The following is a 23,810-nucleotide window of genomic DNA, read 5'->3' as shown; positions in this document are numbered from 1 at the left end:
CGTCGACCCGGCAAAAGGCACCGTACCTAAGCCCGCGTCGAAGCCAGAACGACCTATCGGCCCAAAGACACCGCCTCCGAAAACACCAGACGATCCAAAAAACACAATCGTCTCGGAAAAGGACACTCATCCAAAAAACCCGACTCCAGTCGATCCGAACAGGAACATCGACTCGGAAGAGGACACTCCTCCAAAGAAGCCTACGGAGCACAAAAAATGCGTCAACACGAAAGTCACGGTCGACCCGAAAAAAGGCCCCGAGCCGAAAAAATCCGCTGCTTAACCAAAAGTCATCGAAAAGCCAAGGTCTAACACTCAACCCAGGACTGTTGAGGAAGAACACTTCCACCCAGATCCCTCTGACGACCAAGCAAAAATTTATATGAACCCAGAGACTGGTAAAGTTACCATCCTGCATAGGAAAAAGAGGCCTTTGGACTTTGAACCTCAGTCCCCTATTCCACTGAAGAAAAAGGACTTTGGGACTTCTCCTTCTAGACCCTTCATTCCTTTTCAACCTATAATGCCTACTACTCCATTTAATCCATACACTCCTTATTCTCCTTCTCATCACGGGGACGATGAAGGTAACACAGCGGATGAACCACAGCCTCAATATGACTTCCCACAGGACCCTGAACCACAAGAGGAACCATGGGAAGAGCCAACTGACCCTTACAACACCCATCCCATCCCTGATATGTCCTCCTATCCTGCTAAGCCGTCACCTACTGATGACACCGTAGTTTTTAATCAACTCATAGACAGGGCTGCACAGTTCCACAACGTGGAAATCCATAACGACCCTATTGAGGAAGACTTTTTGTTTGACACCTTCCCTACATCAGAAAAAAGTGTCAAAACACTTCCCATGTTAAAAGGAGTTCTGAAACATGCACCTGACCTATTTAAGGATACAGCCAGGGCACGGGTAATCAACCCCAGAATAGAAAAAAGTATAGGGCAGCTCCTACAGACCCTACTTACATCAAAGGACAGTTACCACTTGATTCCCTGGTAGTGGCCAACTCCCAACTCCCAAACCACTGGGGAGGCACCTCCCCCAGACAAGGAGTCAAAAATACTAGAGGCATCAGGGAAAAGAGTAGCAGCACAAGCCTCCAACTCGTGGAGGATCGCTAATACACAAGCCCTACTGGCTCGTTACGACAGGGCGCATTACGACCAGCTAGAGACCCTAATGCAACACCTACCTGAGCCTTTCAAAGCACAAGCCCAAGATCTCATACAGGAAGGAAGGAAAATTCATAACGAACGCCTCCATCAAATGCGCGCTTGACGCAGCAGACACTGCAGCTAGGTCAATCAACACTAGCGTTCTACTCCGCAGACATGCATGGCTGCGCATTTCTGACTTTAAAAATGAGGTGCAGTCCACTATCCTTAACCAACCTGTTAATCAGGATTTTCTATTTAGCCCAGCTGTCGACACCATTTTAGATAAAATGAAAAATGACACAGAGACTGCAAAATCAATGGGGGCATTGCAATTTCAGCAACATAGGGGCTCCTTTCGTCGCTCCTAGTACAGGGCAAATAGACGAGGCCATACCTCACAAACAACGGCCTCATATAAAGGTAACACACAAGGTTCCTTTACCAAAAACACTACCAGAGGAGGCTACAGAGGTAACAATACCAAGGGAATAGAACGTGGAGGCAATAACACCAAAGCCTCCACTGCCTCAAAACAGTGACTCTATTACACGGCCTCCAGACCACTTAACACCGTTCGGAGGCAGACTCCAACAGTTCCTACCTGTCTGGAACGCAATTACCACAGACAGGTGGGTGAGAGAAGTTATCCAGTCTGGCTACTGCCTAGAACTGACTTCTACACCACCAAACATACCACCCAGACATCGTCCAATGTCTAGAGAACACATCACCCTGTTACAACAAGAGGTGAACTGCATGCTACAAAAGGGGGCCATAAAGCAAGTCCCTTTTCAACAGGAAGGGACAGGAGTATACTTCCTATATTTCCTTATTCGCAAGAAGGACGGCTCTCTCAGACCCATATTGGACCTCAGACCCCTAAATCAATACATACTGTCAGAGCACTTTCATATGATAACATTAAAACAAGTGCTCCCATTGCTACAACAAGGGGATTTCCTAGCAACACTGGACCTCAAAGATGCGTATTTCCACATACCCATCCATCAAGCCCACAGAAAATACCTCAGGATCACAATAAAAGGTCAACACTACCAATTCAAGGTTTTGCCCTTCGGGGTTACCACGGCTCCAAGAGTGTTTACAAAATGCTTAGCGACAGTGGCAGCACATCTAAGGAGGCAGCACGTCCATGTGTACCCTTACCTGGGCGATTGGCTGATACAAGCAAAATCGTACACACACGACAGCTTAGGATTCTCAATCAACTACACAAAATCACATCTGCAACCATCCCACATAATCAATCAATCAATCAATCAATCAATGCATTTATATAGCGCACTACTCACCCAGAGGGTCTCAAGGCGCTTGGGGAGGGGGGGTTCGCTGCTGCTCGAACAGCCAGGTCTTGAGCTGCTTCCTGAAGGCGAGGTGGTCTTGGGTCAGGCGAAGGAGGATGGGGAGGGAGTTCCAAGTCTTGGCGGCCAGGTAGGAGAAGGACCTTCCTCCTGTGGGGGCTCTTCGGATGCGGGGGATGGCGGCGAGGGCGTGGCTGGTCGATCGAAGCTGGCGTGTGGGAGTGTAGAAGTTGAGGCGGCTGTTGAGGTATCTTGGGCCTTGGTTATGTAGGGCTTTGTGTGCGTGGGTGAGGAGACGGAAGGTGATTCTCTTGTTGACCGGGAGCCAGTGCAGGTCTCTCAGGTGTCCGCAGATGTGCCTGTGTCGGGGGATGTCGAGGATGAGTCTTGCTGAGGCGTTCTGGATCCGCTGGAGTCTCTTCTGGAGTTTGGCAGTGGTTCCGGCGTAGAGGGAGTTGCCGTAGTCCAGTCGGCTGGTGACGAGGGCCTGGGTGACCGTCTTCCTGGTCTCGGTGGGGATCCACCAGAAGATCTTGCGTAGCATGCGCAGGATGTTAAAGCACGACGAGGAGACGGCGTTGACTTGTCTGGTCATGGAGAGGGAGTCGTCCAGGATGAAGCCCAGGTTGCATGCGTGGTCTGTTGGTTTGGGTGCGCTGCCCAGGGCGGGGGGCCACCAGGAATCGTCCCAGGCGGAGGGCGAAGAGCCCAGGATGAGGACTTCCGTCTTGTCTGAGTTCAGTTTCAGGCGGCTGTTCATCATCCACTCGGTTAAGTCTGTCATCCCTTCGTGTAGGTTGGCTCTGGCGGTGGCAGGGTCGTTGGTGAGTGAGAGGATCAGATGGGTGTCGTCGGCGTAAGAGATGATGCTGAGGTTGTGTTGGCGTGCGATGGCCGCAAGGGGGCTCATGTAGACGTTGAAGAATGTGGGGCTGAGCGAGGAGCCTTGAAGAACGCCGCAGATGACTTCGGTGGCTTCTGATCTGAACGGGGGGAGGCGGACTCTCTGTGTCCTTCCGGCGAGAAAGGAGATGATCCATTCTAGTGCCTTCTCTTGGATTCTGACGTTGCTGAGGCGCTGCACTAGGGTGCGGTGGCAGACAGTGTCGAATGCCGCGGAGAGGTCCAGGAGGATGAGGGCCGCAGTTTCCCCGTTGTTGAGCAGGACTCGGATGTCATCGGTGGCTGCGATGAGGGCGGTCTCGGTGCTGTGGTTGGCGCGGAAGCCAGACTGCGAGAGGTCGAGGGATCCGTTCGTCTCGAGGAAGGCTGCCAGCTGCTTGGTGACGGTCTTCTTGATGACTTTGGCTGGAAATGGGAGGAGTGAGATGGGGCGGTAGTTTTTGAGTTCGGTGGGGTCCGCTGATGGTTTCTTCAGTAGAGCGCTGAGTTCGGCGTGCTTCCAGCTCTCCAGGAAGGTAGCGGTGTCGGTGCCATACAGCAGTACCTGGGAGCCACCATAAACACCTCAGTGGCAAAGGCATATTCAAACTCAGCAAGGATAGCCAGTATGCAGACACTCATTCGCAAATTCCTGCCAAAACACTCTTTGCCAGCTCAAGTCTTCATGAAACTCATAGGCATGATGGCCTCCTGCATATTCATTGTCCCCCATGCCAGACTTCAGATGCGCCCATTGCAGAAATGCCTAGCACGGCAATGGAACAAGGCTTAAGGACAACTAAAAGACCTAGTGTTGGTAGGCAGTCGCACTCACAACTCTCTGCAGTGGTGGAACCCACAAAACCTTTCCAAGGGGCGACTGTTCCAAGAGCCGGTTCCACAACTAGTACTAAAAGCGGACGCATCACTGACAGGCTGGGGAGCCCATCTCCTTCAATACACAGTACAGGGACTCTGGACAAACAAACAAAAAAGGCTGCATATCAACCAACTAGAGTTGCTAGCGATATTCCTAGCCCTAAAAGCATTTCAGAAATACTTGTACAGCAAGACGGTGTTGATCCGGACGGACAACATGACCGCGATGTACTATATCCAGAAACTGGGAGGAACGCACTCTCCATAGCTGTTCCATCTGGCACAACGCATCTGGAAGTGGGCGATTCCCAAAAACATTTTTCTCCTAGCAGAACACCTTCCAGGGAAGGACAATCAAATTGCCGACCTGCTCAGCAGGCACAGCCAGCAATTACACGAATGGGAGATTTTCCCCCAGGTCCTTCAGCCATTCTTCGAGGAGTGGGGTCACCCAGAAATAGACCTGTTCGCCACAAAAGAAAACTCGAAATGCCAATACTTTGCCGCCAGGTTCACACATCCATTGTCACAGGGCAATGCGATATGGATGAACTGGTCAGGCAGATTTGCGTACGCTTTTCCCCCAGCACCACTGATCCCGCTGGTGGCACGCAAACTGCGGCAACACTCCCTCACTCTAATCCTAGTTGCTCCCACATGGGCGAGACAACCATGGTACACGACGTTCCTGGAACTCTCAGTAGTTCTCCATCAAACCAGAACCATGGAGAAATCAGACACCCAGATCCCAATCAAATGAACCTAGCGATCTGGCTCCTGAGGTCTTAGAGTTTGGATACCTTAACTTGTCCTCAGATTGCATGAATATCATTAGGGAGGCAAGAAGACCAACCACACGAGCGTGCTATGCAGCTAAATGGAAAAGATTTGTTATTTACTGCACCAATAACCAAATCAACCCTTTAGATGCTTCAATACAAAACATAATATGTTACCTGCTGCACCTACAAAGATGTAACTTAGCATACTCTTCAATACGGCTACACCTCGCTGCCATAGCAGCATACCTTCAAAACAGGCAACACCTTTCACTGTTTAGAATACCAGCAATCAAAGCCTTCATGGAGGGTTTAAAAAGGGGGATCCCTCCTAGGCACCCCACTTCCCCAGTCTGGAATCTCAATATAGTGCTTACCAGACTCATGGGCCCTCCTTTCGAACTTTACATTCATGCAAACTACAATTCCTAACGTGGAAAGTTGCATTCTTGGTAGCCATCACCTCACTCAGAAGAGTGAGTGAATTACAAGCGCTTACAATTCAAGAACCTTTCATGCAGGTACATTCAGCAGGGTGGTTCTTAGAACAAACCCTAAATTCATGCCTACGGTTGTATCCAATTTCCATATCAACCAATCAATAGAACTGCCAGTGTTCTTTCAAAATCCACAGTCAGTAGCTGAGAGAGCCCTGCACACACTAGATGTAAAGAGAGCTCTACTTTACTATGTAGACAGAACTAAATCCTTTAGGAAAACAAAGCAACTGTTTGTTGCCTTTGCACCACAACACAAAGGGAATACAATTTCAAAATCAGGAATAGCCAGATGGATAGTTAAATGCATTCAGATATGCTATCAAAAGGCAAAACACACTTTAACCGTCCCCCCAAGAGCACACTCCACTAGGAAAATGGGGGCATCCATGGCTTTCCTAGGAAATATTCCTCTTGAAGATATCTGTAAGGCAGCCACATGGACCACCATACACACTTTCACAAAACACTACTGTGTAGATGTGCAAACAAAACAGCAAGCTGCTGTAGGCCAGGCTGTCCTCAATACTCTTTTTCAAACTGCTGCAGCTGGCATAGGTAGCCACTGCTAGATGAGATACTGCGATACAGTCTATGCACAAGATATGAATTCAGCAGCCCACTTGCCTCGAACGGAATATGCTACTTCCCAGTATGCATCTGTTCTTGGCATGTAGGGCTGCTGACATTCATATCGCCCGCCCTCCTCCCCGGTGCCTGTAGCAGCTGCAGCATTCTCTCTGGCATGGCCATCTCTTCCTTTACTATCTCCATCTCTGCCACAATGGCGAAAAACAATCTGAAGATGGAGAGGATGCCCATGCGCACTGTAGTCCAGGGGAGGAGTCACCTATCTCGTGATACTTCGAAGACTCTTCCAAAACAACAGGTGCAATCATCCGGACCCAACACTAGGCGGCGATCTATGCACAAGATATGAATGTCAGCAGCCCTACATGCCAAGAACAGATGCATACTGGTAAGTAGCATATTCCTTCTCTCCTCTGTGACAAAAAGACCTTACATGCTGCAGAATGTAGGAGCTGTACACATCTCATCTACCTCTCCCCAGGGAAATTGCTGAGAGCTCCAGAACAGGAAGTATCCTCTGCCTATTTGTTAAAAAAAAAATCCCTCACACCACTCCCATTCCATGGCTGTCGGGCTCCCAGCAGGCAGCCTCCTCTGCGTATTTGTTAAACAATCACAGTGAGATCAAATCACTGTTACCCTCCATTAGGCCTTCACTCTGAGGCCGCAATGAGTCCAAACACTGGGCAACTGTGCTCTCGGTAGGCGCCAATATCATGACTTGTAAATGAAGACAGCTTGGAAATGCATCTATCAAACAAGATTAAACTTCCAGGCTAACTTTATTTACAATCACTAAATCGCTGTCCTACTTCCAATCCTTCCAAAGCAGCGCCAGTACTGCTGAGGAATATGGGCACCCCTGAAAATGGAACCACTCCCCACCCCTGGAGAACTCTTCTCTGAATAAGGGTGAAGTCAGTCAGCTTGGTAGATGCATGCAGTTTTTGATCATGTTGCAGGCCGCCTACTAAACATTTGTGCTTCTGAACATCTATTCTCCTGCATGTAGAAATGGGTTAAGTGAAGGCAGCCCACAAGGTTTTAAGGGGACACCCTGCAACTGAGAGTAGGCCCACAACATGTTTTACAGTCCACCACTAGTTAACTGGTAGTTCTTGAACTTGGCATTAGTCTTCCTCCGGTTCACAACCATTCAGGTCCTAGCATTTCAGGCTTTTTGATGCAGGTTCTACTGCAGGTTTAAGCTTGTACACAGTAGACAAAGATTCATTATCTCTAGAGCTATACTCAGGAGGTGGTTCTCAGATTCCATGGAACAGGTGCTTGTAATCAGAGATTCATCTTTGGCTGTCAAGAAAGTGTTCGTTGCATTTCCACTAGCAGCCAAACCGATAAATCTTCTCACTGAGAAAAGTAGCAATATGTGCTTGCTCTTCTCCTATCCATGGCTGATCCAAGAAGTGGTACTAACTGTGCAGGAAGCCTTTGTTTCTTGGCTGTTTGGGGTTTTCTCACCTGTGTATATTTTAGTGGGGCGCATCTTCTGACCCTTCACCCACCATCTACCGGCTGGGCTGTGTAGTCAGATTTCTAGGGTTCCTAATCCACCTAATATTGTAGGGTCTATAACTGCTCCCTCTAATGTGTTTGTGTGCATGAGTGGCGAGTGGGTAAGTCGGGTGTTGATGGCTGACTGCCTGGGTTTATGTTTTTTAATAGATCGTAGGGTAAGGCTTCGTAATGGTTAACCTAGTTTTGCTCAGGCTTTTTCTAGGTCTGTCACTGCTCTCGATGTCTCTTCTTATATCTACTCAGATCAACCCTGTTTTGAAAATGTATGTTGGCCTTAGTCTTGTCTCCTTTTTCCTGTGTTCCTATCAAGTTTTCCAGGGTAAATATTTTAAACAATATGTGATTTTCCAGGGCTACTTAATTTCAAGTTGGTCTGATTATTTCTTCAGTGAATTGAACATCAGTACCACAGTATAAATTAGGACTTGTGTCCTACTTGAGTTGAGAGGATAATTGCTTACAGGGGTGTGATCAGATGGTATCGTAGCTATGTGTGGTCACAGACTCTGAGAACAAAGACAGTCTTTGATTAACAAACACCCAATTTAGTCACATTCTTGCTTACAAAGACATGTTATTCCTCTGTGGTATTTTCACTTAGAATTTCTTACTTGACAAGCTCTGTTTTCTGCTCTGTGCAATGTGGGGTGATTTAATGATGGGTTCAAGGAGAAGTGCACGATGCTGCTGCTTGTGAGGAATGTCTGTTTTCCTTTTAATGCAATGGCTAGCTTTGTCTTGATAAGCTGCGTAATAGTTATGTTTTCGTAGACTGACCGTAGAAACATTACACATAGCTTATACTCCACAAATGTCTAAATGGAATCAAGGACCTTGGATAAAATGCATTTGTGTGGAATGTGGTTCATTTTAGGTTTTAGAACATTTGCTTTAAACTCTCTCCTCCCTCACGCTTCCTAACTTAAACACTGTGCGCCACATGGCACCTTGAAAAATGCCAAAATGTGCATTTTTTTAAAGAAATCGCAAATTACCACCAACTTGAAGTTGGTGGTAATTTCCGATTTTCTTAAGGAGAAATCGCACAACTTGGGTGCTTGTTACATAGCATTTAAGGAATCGCAATTTGCGATTCCTCAAATGCTTACGCCAAATTGAGAACCGCAAAATTAGCGATTCCTTAAAAATGCGATGAGAAAATGTCTCATACATCGCGTTTTGCGATTTATTTATTTATTTTTTACTCGCAAACGCTGTGTTTTGCGATCGCAGCGTTTGCGAGTAAAAAATGGGGTCATACATATACCCCTGGGTGATTTAACCCAATCGTGTTTTTTGTTAAAGACATTCTACACTTCCTTGATTTCTAGTCATTGTGTACAAGCGGCCTTGGGTTCAGAGCATCCTCTTGATTCTGAAAACTGGTACACGCCACTAGTCCTTACTATCCAGTCAATAAAGATCCCTAAATCCTTACTGACCAGAGTGTTCTAGTTTCATCTCAAAAGCGCCTTGAGCCTCGGTCCGTCACATGTTCTGCTACCCACATACATTTCTGTTGCACATAGAAATATGTTGGATTCTGTATTACCGTTTTTTGGGAGGCACTTTTTACACATTTCCCAACTTACAAGGAGTATGCTTCTCTTTCCGGTAGCTTGATTCACAAACTGCTTTGCATGTCTGTAACAAAAGTAATTAAAGATCCTTTTGCGTTTGTGAACATTTTGCCTAGCATGTCCAATATTTTGCATTTGTGTGATTTGAAGACCTTTGTGAAGAAATCTAACACTGACATGTTTGAATGTTTGCAATTTTGTGTGTTCGATCCAAAGAATCCACCTCATTGAGAATGAGACCAGGGAGGAGTCCTTATGTATGCAAGGTTTCTTTTATTTCATGGACGCTTATTCTTTGTCACAGTGAGAAGCAGTCAATGTTTCCTCCTAAGCTGGTAACCTAAGGAGGTCTTGTGGGCAGCACACACCCCTCGGTCTACTGTAATGGTCTCTTGAATATCTATGGGCTTAAAAGAGGTGAGGGCCACAGAAGAGCTTAGAGCTGCTCACACATAGAGATAGATTGGAATCCCTCTTGTGAGGTAGGATGCTCTTAAGAGGTAACAAAGCTCTCATGAGAGGGATCAGTCTTCACAAGCAAAAGAGAACACAGGTTAAAATGGGCACGCTTTAGGGATGGGAGCACTGACTATAAGAAGCATTCTCACTTGGGAAGAGCAAGTGATATCAGATGGTGCACTGCCTAAGAAAGGGAAGCACTTACAAAGGGGGGGGGGACGTTCTGACAAAGCAGAGTTTTATCAGCCGTGCCCTCACTCTCAAACTTTTGTTCTCTGCAGGATGCGTACTCCGAAATTGCCTACCTCTTTGCAGAATTTTTTCGTGATCTTGACATCGTTCCTTCTGACATCATCGCAGGCCTGGTACTACTGCGCCAGCGGCAGAGAGCGAAGCGCAACGCCGTGCTGGATGAAGTGAGAGAACGGTGATGGGCGGAACAGGATGGGGTTTGGGTGGCCAGGAGGGTGATAGGGAGGGTGTAAGGGACAGACATGGATGAGATGTGGATTCAGGAAGGAGTTACAATGAATAGCAGAGGGGCAAGAACATGAAGACCGAATTGGCAGCACATTTAACATTGATAGTGTCTTTGCGGGTGGCTGCTATGAGGCTTCTCGGCAACCAAGAGGGGTGCATTGATTGTTTACAAATTGAGTGAGGAGCTAAATATGGACCTGTAGAGACAGGCATGGATGTGGTGCTGAGCAGGTCAAAATGGCAGGGACAGGCAAGGATGGGATTTGAGAGGACGTCATTATGACTCAGAAAGCATGGATGGGGTGAAAGGAGGAGGAGAGAAGGAATGTGTAGGGAATGGGGAGAGAAGCAAAAGGGTTGGTATTCGAGAGGGGAACTATGGTAGCATTGATGCAAGTATAGGTATAGCTCAAACAGTTAAAATGTAGGCTGGTCTGTAAACGTAAGAGGTTGCATCTACCTCACAAGCAGCAATAATGTATTTTGGTCTGGGTAGAACTTTCTTCAAGACCTTTTGATGCAGATGGAGTGTAAATGAACGTTGGAATCAGTGGCTTAGGGAGTAATGTGTGGATGTAGCTTGCATGGAAAATAAATGGGGCAGATATGGATTACACAAATTGTGGCAAGCAGTGACGTTGAGAAGAAGTGAAGTTCTAGGGGATGAAAAGAAGTTTAGAGCTAAATTGAAAGGTGCAGTCTGTAAGTAGAAAAGTGGGGTTGTGAAGATCTCTTTTCATCCCTGGTCATGTGACTCTTGTGCACTGTGTTTCAGGCAAACAATGACATTCTGGCTTTTCTGTCGGGGATGCCGGTGACAAAGAACACAAAGTACCTGGACTTGAAGAACACAGTAAGTTGAGGTCACAACACGTCGTGTATATTTTCCTCAGTGCTGAAACCACATATCTTGTCTCCTCAAGCGGTGGTTTCCCAGTCAACACAGACTAAGTGGTTGGAGACTCTCAATGAACGCACTCCTGCCTTTTGCCCTTTCAGTGAGCACAGGCCAACCATGGCCCTCCCTCTGAGCACAGACAAAGGCATAGGCCCCCACTGAGAACATACATCCCTGAAAGCATAAAGCGGGTAGTAGACCTCCCTAAAGCCAGAGAGAAGGAGATGTGGCTCACACTGATCATTGAGAAGGGCAGGGAATGGAACAGAGGGCAATGGTGGGATTAATGAGCACAAACATGTACAGGTGACTCCCAATGAGTACAGACGAGGGATACGAGCTTGACCCAAATACATTGTTTACTGTAGCATAAACCCTGCTGAACTGCTTGTGACAATATTAATGGGCAGCAAGCAGGATCTCTGGGATAAATGAGACAAACTATGAAGGGGTTCCACTACACACATCTCACACCTGCCCCTAAATCTCTTACTAAGTAAACCCTAATGTAGTTACACTGTGCACTTTTGGTAAACCCTCGGAGACAGTGCTATGGCAATCCCAAGGTGCTCTTCTAAGGGGGTAGTGCGGTCGAGCAGCCTTAGACTTATTACAGAGGAGTGCAGGACATCTAAAAATGCATACAAAGGTCAAGAAATGAGAGACACGACTCAAGAAGGAGATCCACACCAATTTATAAAATTAGAAAGCCTCTTTATATATGTTTAGGCATCAGAAGAAAACGTTTTGGTTAAGGACGTTATTAAAGTGGAGAAGTGTGGCTCACGGTGTAGAGCAGGCAGACCCGGAAGCTGAGGTCAGACCCGGGACCAGGGTTCAATTCCCGACGCGGCAGGTTCTTGAGCTCAAATGTCCATGGACTCGATAATTCTCGCTTCGGTGCCTGCTCTAATCATGGGTTCTCACTCTGCAACTCTGGGCATTAGGCTTGCTTAATCTCCACAACGGCCCCCTGCGGCGGGATGCCTGGCTTTCACCTTGGGGATGCCCTGTAGGGGCTATCTCACAGGGAAAAGCCAGGACGGGTTCCCAAGGCAAGCGCCGGGAAACCTCCGGGTAGCTGTGCGCTCAATAAATGCAATAATAATAATAATAATAATAAAAGAGGAATTCTTTTTTGTTTTTTATTCATAAAGTTGACACAGTACAATGTCTGGAAGCTGCTATGTTATCGTATCGGAGAAAAGGTCAATGTGGCATTAACCTGTTCCGTGCTGCCGTCAGCCGTTAGCCGACAGGAGCACTACCTCCCTAGTGCTGACGCAGCCGCGCCCACCCTTTAGAACGTCCGCACCGGAAAGACCGCCACGGTTAAGGCGTTAAGGTATAGTACTGCGTCTTACAGGACCAATCTCCAGAAGTTAAGGGGAGTGGTGGGCAAGGTCCAAGATAGCACTAGCACACCATCACCAGCGGCAATCGGGCCCAGAGGTGCAAAACAGCGCCGGGTGCCCAGTGTTACTCTATGGGGGATAGGGCTTTGCGTAAAGAGGCTGCAGGCTCAGACTGGGAGACCAGCTGGGCTGAACCAATAGGGGCGGCTCAGGTCTCGCGATGCTGTGGGACATAGGCCTACATTTGGTCCTCTTCTCCACGGCCCAGTGGTGTCTTAAGGCATCGGGTTTTCTTACAGAGAGCAGTCGCTGTAGAGGGGCATGTGTGCAAAGGCTGCAGACGACGGCAGAGAGTTCACTGGGGGCAAAACCACAGTGGACTCGATCTCTGAAGGACTGGGGTACCACAACGACACCATTGGCCCACTTCAGCTTGAGCTTGGAGTGATGGGTGCAGTGGTGTCTTCAGGCGTCTGGTTTCCACTGTCACAAAGTTCTCACAGGAGTCTTTGGTAACCTGCAGGATGCAGAGAAGCAGGTCTGCTACTTCTCAGGATGTCTTGGTTCCTGGGTGGAGTGCGGGTAGGTCTACTGGGCTTTGGGGACTCGGCAGCTGTAGGACAAGTTGACTTTTGGCGCAGTTGTCGGAGTCAACAGGCAGACTGGCAGGGTTGGTGCCAGGTCAGTTGCTGGGTTTTCAGTTCTTGCAGGATGCGACTCTTCATGTCCATCTCCATCTTTGAAGTCCGCAGGATCTGTTGTTCTGGTGCCATGGGCTCTCGTAAATACTGAAATTAAGGGCGTTAGGGGTTTGTAGGTTAGTAACCAATAGGGTACTGACCCTAGAAATCACTATGCCTCCCATATGAGCACATCCTGTGGGAAGTGGGCGTAACCCTGTCCCAGAATTCTTAAGTATGCCATCACAAAGATGGCTACTTCTGAAGAGTCGTGCCCGCCTCACTTTAGCCCACCTTAGGTGTAGTGCTAGCCTGGGGGAAGCACGCCTACCTTACTAGCTAATTTTCTCGACTGTCCAATGCCAAAGGGCGTTTGCTTCCTCTCCTGTGAGGCTAGCCAGAATCACATTTCAAAGGCGGGAGTTTCTTTAAAGCTCGCCAGCCTAGGCGTGCTAGTCATGTTCTAAAATGGTTTCCCTGTTCACTTGCAATCCTAATCCTTCCCGGGGACAGCAGTATCAGCTGGGGCCCTCATTATTGGCCTTTGAGCCTTGGTCCTGCCCCAGTCCCTGCTTCTTCAGTGAAGAGTTTGGGTGTTACACTTGCATCGGATCTTTCATTAAAAGCTCAAGTTGGAGCAGTTGTTTCTGCTAGTTTTTATCAGATTAGAAAAATAAAAAAGATTGCACAATTTCTGACATACTCAGCCCTTATCCAGGTCACCATCGCACTGGTACTCTCCAGGTTGGACTTTTCTAACAGTCTGTACCTGGGCCTTCCATCTGGCCTTTTAAAAAGACTCCAACTAGTGCAGAACCAGGCAGCCAGACTTGTTCTTAAACAACCTAGGCGGTGTTCCATCAGGCCTGGCCTAGAACAATTACACTGGCTGCCTGTATCTCAAAGAATCATGTTTAAGTCCGGCTGTATCATATACAAGAGTCTACAAAACACAGGGCCTCAGTTCATCAATCAGTTGGTCTCCAAATATAAGCCCACTCGCAATCTTAGATCCATCAATAAAGACTTGCTGGTTGTTCCCTCTTACAAGAGAAAGCGCCAGGGCGGCAGCTGTTTCCATTACTTAGCCGCTGTCCTATGGAACTCCCTACCACTTTCCCTTAGGCTCAGCCCAGACTTTTTAACTTTTAGACGTTCTTATAAAACTTGGCTGTTCAGACAGGCTTATTTTCAGTAAGTTGTTGTGTTAGGTTCCTACTTCAACAGCGCCATGAAGCCCACGGGCGTACGTGCGCTTTACAAAAAAAAAAACCCTAACAATGGCAGTAATAGACCTGACCAGCACAGGGCAAATCCGCTCATGTAGGTATGCCCTCACATGTAATACTAAGCACCCTGCCTTAGGACCGTTAAGGCCTGCGATAGGGGTGACTTACAAGCACTTACATGCAGTGTTAGGGGACATGGCACACAGGGATGTGTGTCAGGTTCTTTTTTCACTTTTCTCTGCATCAAAACACGCAGTTTGTGATAGACCTGCATGAGTTTGGTGAAGGTGCCTTAGGTTTGGCACAATTTGTGCTGCAGCCCTTGGGCGACCCCCTGTAGTGCCTCGGGCCCTAGGGACCGGGGTACCACTTACTAGGGACTTATAGAGGGTGCTAAAGGTATTGCCAATTGGAGGAACAATTGGACAGTTTTGGGAAAGTGTTCTGGAACTGGGGACCTGATTTGCAGGAACCCAGTGCACTTCCAGTCAAAATGACATAATGTACCAGACAGAAAGTGGGGGTGACTATGTCAACAAGCATTTGCAATGCAATAGGTCTCGCATTAATTAAGTTTGAGCTATTGGTTTTGCGAAATATTGCAACACCAATTGCAACAAAAGTCTATAAATTGTAAGCCCAAATTTTTTTAATTTATTTTTGTAGCAATGGTGGCATGCTGCGCTTTAGATGAATATGTTTAAAATTAAAGTGCGCCATACTGTGATGGCTACAATAGTTAATTGTGGATGTGTTAACAATTGATGTGTGCACTGATGGCTAGTGGTGTGTGCCTGTAGAAATTGTGCACTGATGGCTGGTAGTGTGTGCACCTGGTGGAAGTGTGGACTGCCGGATGGTGGTTTGTGTGCCTGGTGGAAGCGTTCACTGACGGCTGGTGGTGTGTGTGCCTGGTGAAAGCGTGTACTGAAGGCTGGTGGTGTGCACCTAGTGAAAGTGTGCACTGACGGCTGGTGGTGTGTGTGCGCGCCTGGTGAAGTGTGCACTGACGGATGGTGGTGTTTGTGCCCAGTAAAAGCGTGCACTGACGACTTATGGTGTCTGTGCCTGGTGAAAGTGTGCACTGACGGCTGGTGGTGTGTGCCTGGTGAAAGCGTGCACTGGCGGCTGGTGGTGTTTGTGCCCGGTGAAAGCGTGCATTGACTGCTGGTGTTTGTGCCCGGTGAAAGCGTGCACTGACGACTTATGGTGTCTGTGCCTGTTGAAAGTGTGCACTGCCAGCTGGTGGTGTGTGTGCCTGATGAAAGCGTGTACTGATGGCTAGTGGTGTGTGTGTGCCTGTTGAAAGTTTGCACTGATGGCTGGTGGTGTGTGTGCATGGTGGAAAAGCGTACACGGACATATTTAAAAGTAAAGTGCGCCATACTGCGATTGCTACAATAGTTAATTGTGGATGCGTTAACAATTGATGCATGCACTGATGGCTGGTGGTGGGTGTGCCTGTAGAAAATATGCACTGATGGCTGGTGGTGTGTGTGCCTAGTGGAAGTGGGTACTGCCGGCTGGTGGCGTGTGTGCCTGGCCGAAGCGTGCACTGACGGTTGGTGGTGTGTGTGTGTGCCTAGTGAAAGCGTGCACTGACGTCTGGTGGTGTGTGTGTGTGGTTGAAGCGTGCACTGATCGCTGGTGGTGTTTGTGCCCGGTAAAAGTGTGCAAGGAAGGCTGGTGGTGTGTGTGTTGGAAGTGTGCACTGAAGGCTGGTGGTGTGTTTGCCTTGTGGAAAAGTTTGCACTGACATTAGTTGGTAGGCGGATATGTAGACACAAACGAAAGCCAATTGAGACTCGAGGTAGCAGGGATAGTAGGGACCCTCCCTGCCGCCTGCACTAGCTAAACAAAAGGTGGAGCGCAGTCCATCGACCAAAGAAGGATCAATTAGTGCTCAATTAGCCCCTACAGCATTGCAAACCCTGAGCTTTACGTTGCATGCTGAGCTCTGCAGTATGTACATTAACCTACTGGTCTGCATTATCGGATTCAGAAGGATTTAAGTCAGAGTGAAACGCACCCGTCACGCAAACTCTTTCTCTGATCTCAGCAGCAGGCACTGATAACGGTGATGAAAAATAGTATTTCCCGTTACTTGATTTATCTCCGAACTGCCCCCAATACCACACATTCTCCCTGCAAACTATTTAGTTAATTTATGTCGCCGCTCCGCTTTGACTTCAGAGACAAAAACACCCACTGGCAATTGCCACAATTGTAGAGAGAGATGTGCCAGGCTTACGCCACTTTGCAGCAGTGAAAAACAAGCCTCCATTGTTAAGGCACTCGATCTTATGATAGCACAAAACACAAACACAAGAAAGGCGTGTTCTTTTGAATGCACAGTTCTGAAGCAGCACTGGTGGCATGAATGCTTGTTTTTCTGATAAGACATTGCCGACTTCCACTGCTATTAACTAGTCACAACTGCTGCAGGGGGCAGTGCAAGGCCAGTAGCCTAAGGGATATGATAAACAAACATTTCCAGAAAACGCAGTACTAAAAATGTACATCTTTCCAAAGTGAGGAAAGGAAACGACTCGTGAAATAAAACATTTGAAACATGAAAAATCCGCTGGTAAACAAGTCCATGTTTTTTCCACAGTAAGGGTTGGGAGGTAAGCATAGCAGGTATGAGTGGGAAAGGTAAAGAGATGGGGAAAACGAGCAAATCAGCCAGTGACTGGTGTATGCTTAATCGCACAAACGTCTCACTCAGTGGCGGCTGGTGACATTTGAAAGTGGTGAGGCTTACAAGTTGTGGCTGAGTGCACTATGGTGAGGGAGCGTAGCAAGCGTGCCTGACTTGCCCTGCTCTTGGCTGAAGTTCTAACTAAATATGCATCTGACATAAACATGCTAAGATAACTTTGCTCATTTTCCCCACGGGCTGTTAACCCCTTCGATGCTCATGACAGAACGGTTCCGTCATGAGCTTCGGTTGGCCTGTGCTCATGATGGAACCGTTCCGTCATGAGTCCATAAGCGCAATGAAAAGTTCAGCACAGCGCACAAATTTGCGCCGCGCTGATGAGGTTAATGCTGGATAAACTAGAGTCAAAACAAAGAGCTATCTGCGCCGGGGTGATAAATAAAGCAAGATGTGAAGGGACAAGAAGCATCTGTGTGCGTTGACAGTAGGGATTAAAGGATGTATGTTTGATGGACCTGTCGTGAGAGGAGGGGTCTGCAAGCTTTGCAAGAGGGGAGAAGAGATATGTACATTTATTTGTGTGCTTTGTGAGAAACGAGTTTGTGGCGCCCTGCGGGGCTGTGTGTGTTGGGAAACAAGGAAGGGGCAACAGGGACAATGAGTGATGATTAAGGTTTGTGTGAGTTTGAATGGCGGAAAGCTTGCGCTTCTGTGTGAAGTGTAGGTGTGGTAGCATTGTTACTGAGGAGGATATATCGTGCGTGCACATTAGGGACCTGCACTTTTCATTAGCAATTTGGAAAAAAAATACAGTGACGCCGCACTTCTATGCGTTCCAAAAGGCAAGTGATGCGAAGGGTTGCAAACTCTGCATGCTGACTGACCTTGCCTCGGCGAGAATGATGCAGATAAGGACAGCCCCACGTTACTGCGCAGCCCCGGTTAGGAACACGGAGATTAGAATATGCAATGAGCCACAGGTACCCCGAGATGCTAACTCAAGAGGGGGCGCAAGCATAAACTGTCCCTGACATCCCGCCTTCCCCCTGCCTGCTGTCACCATGGGAGTGAGGGGGACGGAGACATTCCTTTCTGCTGCGGAAGGCCTTTCTTCATTGTGTCTTTTTTGTGTTTCAGGGATGCCAATTTACCGGCATTCCTGGCGTGGTTTCACAGCATAGACCAGACAAGCCTTTCTGGTGTGTATGGAGATGGGGGAAGCCGCTCTAATGCAATCACCATGGCTATGCCTGTAAAATAATAGAAAGTGCTTTCACGGTTTAATGAAGGTAGTATAAGGAAACAAGAAACCCAGGAAACAACTTCTTGTATCCGTGGGGACGGTGGGCCCTGCTCTGCCACATGCACAAAGCGTGAGAACTCTCCTTCGGCTGCCGAGGTCACTTTCCAAGGGGGGTGGGTGTCCTTTTCCAGCTCCCACGAGGCGCAGCTGTCCTGCCAGGTAAGTGAAGTCTATCAGCGGTGGCTGGGAGCCTCGAGAAGCGCTCGACCGGGCAATCTCTTTCTATAAAACCCAAAGTGAAGTTTGTTCTGTTTCGATAGGACGTGTCAAGCACAACATTTTAACCTGCCAAACAAGCCCCTTTATTGCAAATAAAAATAAAGCCCGCAGAGGACGCATGAGGAAGGCGTTGCTCCGGGGTGTGTGTGCGTAGGGCTGGCTCTGGGCAGCACTGGGAGGCACTGGGGCTCGAGACATCGTTTTTCAAACTGAAGCCCGCTTACCCCTTATGCTGCTCTGTGGGCTGAGGGCTGCATTTTCATGGATTCCCCCCCGGATCTTCATGGCGGCGGCCGTGGTGCATGGAGCCCCCTGGATCGCCGGCCGCAAAACTGAAAGCTCGGTGGGAGCACACAAGATGCCGTCGCCGTGAGCGTGCACATCGGCTGCTCCGAGTCTGAATTGGAGACTGACTCATGCGCGCGACCAAATCCCATTTACAATCCTGCACGCGTGCCCATCTCTTGTCTCCACTCGTTGTCGGCTGAGCCAACGACTATAGTTATCGCAGCGAGAGCACGCTTTGCGCTTTCGCCAGCGAAACCTAAAAAGGAGTACTTTCCTACAGTAGGATCACATGACTTATCAATATACGGAATGCTTCACTTTATTATCCCATCCAGCCCTTTTTAAGTAGATTCTCTATCATGATGTTATAGCTGAGAGACTCTATGGAAGCGTAAGAGTGAGCAAATCGAAAGTTGTATAAAAATCTCATAAAAGACTGTAAACAGGAGTGCTAGACACATCATGATGTCATGGTTACCTACCATGTCTCTGGAAGATCCACATTGTTTCTGTGGGCAATTATTATTTCAGGACTAGCCGGCATGTCTGCACTCCTCATTACATGGTAGAAGTTTTCGCTAGGTTCCTTATCATAGCCTTAACTTATTGTGCCCTACAGGTACAGTACATGAAATGCGATAGTTGAGATCTTTAAATATATTTTATGAACTGCAAAGAAATTTGATCTTTCCTCGTTACACGTGAGGAAATGTTGCATTTTACAATATAAGTGAGTGACGTCACAAGCTTTTTCTTGCCGTTTCTGATAGCAATAGTAATGCACGCTAAGGGGAAAGTGCCTTAAAATATACCTTCTAGTCCCAGTCGTGTGTAGAGGAGAAAACGTGCATTTAAAAACATGTACACAAGTGTTTTCTATAAAGTTCTATGCATTCTAAGAATCTATCATTTACGGTAACATTTGCCTAGTCATGCCAGCATATGTGTGATAAAGCCAAAGCAAAAAATGCATGTTGAAGGGTAAAGGAAATATTTTTTAAGTATCAGGGCAACCCTTTTTGAAGGTTGTGCTGTTACTTTTAACAATATAAGTACAACAAAATATTCTGCTGCAAATTTTTAAAAAGTTGGTACTATGGGCTGCTTAAAATGTAGTCTTACCCTAAGTAGCACAAGTGACGTGAGGGACTGACCTCATCACGCCTGGCTTAAGCAATTGGCACGCTGTAACAATAAATTCCACTGTTCCCTTCCAGCCAGTGGTGCAGCACCTTTTTATGGGAATGAAAGGCTATGAAAAAGTAAGCCAAATCGCGCGCACTTGGCTGCTCTTCAGTCTGGCTGAATGAGTGTGCTGAGTGATGAGCTGCCATTGCCGGTACCTGCATCATAGTAACCTGAACCAAACATTGTAAAGGACTGCAAATGGAGGGGCGGGGGCCCCAACGCACGAATACAGAAGCTTCTACTGGTCTTGCGGATGACCACAGTGAGAGCTTTTATATTCTCTTCTTAGGTCTCTTACTACGAGCGGGACTAAACGTGCTCACAAAGTCAACTTATCAGTAACTCAAGAGCCTAACTTGCTTTGGCGTTGAAGTGTGAGTTCCACTTCCTCTCTGGATTTTTTGGGGCTGGTCTGTAGAAGTTTGATTTACTTATCAAGAGCCCTGGAAAATCAGCATTTCCCTTCAGTGAGGTCACATGAAAAGACACACAGCTTTGAAAAACACTAAAAACACTGCTCAAAAGTAAACAAAATACACCCTTACTTCCGTTTCTCTATAAATCAAATTGACCACCATCTAAACCAGGGGTCTCTAACCTTTTCTGTAATGAGAGCTACTTATGTCCAATGAATATCATCTTGAGCAACTTGTATTACTGTTGTAATAGTGAATCTATTGGACTAGATTACATTAGTAGCAACCCCATGCAAGATTATCAGCATTGTTCACCTCAGTACCACAGACAGGGTTGACCTCAATAATGCAGTGTTTTTTTAAATCAATTTCTATTGCCTCTACGTGTGTTATGCATAACCGCAATAGCTGTAATACCCATGGTACCAAGATAATGAGTAATAAGTCTACCAAACACTGCCTGATCTACTACTTAGCTGTCCGCTTTAAGTAGATTTTACAAAGTCAAATATTTTTCTCAAAACATCAGCGTATGAGTTCTGAAAATCCCAACATTTTCATCTTGAATACATGCTTTTCAAATTTGGTATGCACATAATCAATCAAGTTTAAGCTTCTTATTTAGTAGGTTGGTCTGCACACAGGAGCGCAACTTACAGGTAAGTGGAGAGCAACCAGTAGCCCATGAGCTCTCAATGGAAAAGCCTGGGCTAAACCCTCTATTAAGCACTTGCTCTCAAAAATGAAGATCCTGGAGTTACAATAGTAAACTGACTCAGTCGCACAAAAGATGGGAAGTGAGTTTGGTTGGATATGGATATGGAAATTAAAACAGGACTACCTTTTTGTAGGTAGATCATATTTAAGGTAGAGATTGTGCCAATCAGTTTTTTTTGTTGTTTTTATATTTGTAGGTTTTTATCTCTTTTCACATAGCGTTCAGTTACAGCTTTTGTCTCTTTCAACCTGCCTTTGGATACTCAACCTCCTCCCTTTGTTACAAGTCTTGAGCTGCTTTATTTTAAATAGAAGTCAATTTAGGAGTATTTGAAAAGAGCGGTCTGTTGAACCAACTCTACCACCCTCCAACAGCATTCCTGTGTTGGCTGCTTCTGTTTCTTTTGTACAGAATGCTGTACATAGCGCATGAAAGAGGGAAATGTCTCCAAAGTGCAGTGCACAATTGCATGTGATATGTCAGCACAAGAGACATAAGGGTCCATTAGGATGGCGGACGGTTTGCCACCGCCATGCAGGCGGTGTCGATCCGTCCGCCGTCCTTGCCCGTCCGCCACCTTTCTTCCCCCACCATATTACAATGGCGGGGGGACCGTGGCGGAGGGGAAGGCCTGATATGGTGGCGGTGTCTATCAGATACCACCAGCCATATTAGGATGGCCTGGGAGGAAAGGCGTACGGTTCTGCGGGCCCCCAGGGTGAAGGTGGGGGTTACCTATGGTACCTCCCTGCGTTTCACAGCACAACATGGCAGGCACCGTGCGGTGCCTGTCATGTTGTGTTGTGAAACGCACAACAAGCATTTTTCACAATGCGGCGGCCGGTCCTTTAAGTACCGTCCGCCGCAATGTTAAAACTGCGGGATGCACCCGCCACTGTGGCGGGTGCATCCTAATTGGGGGCACGGTTCTTCCGCCCTTGTGGCGGATGGTACCGGCCCGATAGGATGGTGACGGACTTTGTCTGTCCGCCATCCTAATGGACCCCAAAGTTAGGATACAGAATGTACTATGCAGAGCTCTGTAACACAATTTCGTCGCGGCTGGGTAAAAAGCATTTGCAGAATAGCTTAAAATGTCATTCTTGCTCATGCCACCTCACTGTCTCAAATGTAGTGGCTCCTTTATATTGGAATTTTCTCTTAATCATAGTTACTTCTATTTGCAACAGTAGTAAATGTGTGTGTTAGCACTTGAAGCATTTTCTGAGGGATGTTTAGCACCCGGGGATGCTATTACTGCATATTGGAAGAAAAAGCACCTGAGATAATACCAATTGCAATAATAGCACTCTGATTTTCTAAACATTCCTCTGAAATCCTACCCTGACACACCAGTATGCTAATGTTGCAGTTAGAAGTTTTTTCTAGGCACAGTTTATTGCCGTTACAATAGTTACACTCTGGTGATCTAAACATTCCTCCGACCACATGGTTCAGCTATAATATCTAATGCTTCTCATTTGTTGAGCTCTTATTAATTGAAGTTCTGCACAGGCCTAGTCACATCTCTTCCCTCCCTCAGTCCCGACTTCCCCATCCCATCCTTTTTCCTGCTTGCCTCTACCGTCCTCTATACCCTTCCCTTCACCTCCCAATCCTTTCTGCAGTTTTTTCTTGCTTGCCTCTCTCCTTGTCCTACTTCTGGAGCAGTAAGCATCATCCCTCTGTCTCTTCTCATTGCGGAAAGCATGAACGATACACATATCTACCAGTCTGGGTCTCAACAGAGTTGAGCATTAGACTACATGCACAGAGAAGGGGAAACGAATATAGACAATGACATAGAACAGCATGAAGGACAGAGGTTCTGGCTATTGTAAGCACCGGCTTCCAATTGAACAGACTATGGGAAGCATTCCAGTGGGTCTTAGTAAGTTGGGCGGAGTGCTCAATGAGGAGAGTCGAGGCTTGGTTCTTTAATAAATATTCCAAGTTTCAATAATTGGCTTTAGGGAGTTGGTGATTAAGAATAGAAAATGTTGGTTGCTTACTTTCATGTTGCATTAATATCAGAATTCAGTGTTCATTCTCAATGTTAATCGTCTGCAGCATTTGATTCCAGATCTGAGAAATGTTAGATCAGTATTGGTATTTGGTTGGTTCCCCACCACCCAGGGAGTTCATTCGAGCTCACAGAAGCTCTGCCTGTCTATCTGATAACACCAAGAATAGGCTGTATAAGGAATAATAAACATTGTAGAGAGGAACATAACCTAACTTACAGATGTATTTATGGATTGCACATTTATCTCCATGGAGTTCTGTTGGTACTGTTACCCAACACAAAGGTATGCTTTTTCTGATGTATATTTGTATCTACCTATGCTACCCCTGCTTGCTGAAGTCAGTTAATTTTTTTCTGCGCCCTTGGACACAGGTATGCAGGTCTGTGCCAACATTTTCAGTGTTTTGAGTTCGTCAAAATTATTTTTTGGTAGTTTGCAGGGCTGTCTCCTACTAAAACCAGAGAGTCCTTTAGTGGTGGATGAAAGATTACAAGCTAGCATGTGGCACGCTGTTGTGACTGCCCTACCCAGAGCTCATGCTACTGAATGACTCTTTGACCTTTTGCGAGGGAAGCCCCCTGTTACAATTAGAGGTCTGAGATCTGTGGTCAATGGTGGAGCAGTGGCGTAGTATTTATTTATT

General features: G+C 47.0%; 1 protein-coding gene across 3 annotated transcripts in view; it reads left to right on the top strand.

Annotated features, from left to right (window-relative positions):
* Positions 1-23,810, top strand: part of DAGLA (diacylglycerol lipase alpha) — a 642,479-nt gene that overhangs the window by 522,825 nt on the left and 95,844 nt on the right. For all 3 annotated transcript variants that reach the window (XM_086955592.1, XM_086955591.1, XM_086955593.1), the window contains exons 7-8: positions 9,986-10,120; positions 10,960-11,037. In XM_086955592.1, coding sequence (XP_086811718.1) covers positions 9,986-10,120; positions 10,960-11,037 — 213 coding nt within the window. The remainder of the gene's footprint in view (positions 1-9,985; positions 10,121-10,959; positions 11,038-23,810) is intronic.

Source organism: Lissotriton vulgaris, chromosome 2_1, assembly GCF_964263255.1.
Source record: "Lissotriton vulgaris chromosome 2_1, aLisVul1.2, whole genome shotgun sequence".
Classification (NCBI taxonomy): Eukaryota; Metazoa; Chordata; class Amphibia; order Caudata; family Salamandridae; genus Lissotriton; species Lissotriton vulgaris.
This window is presented reverse-complemented; position numbering and strand designations above follow the sequence as displayed.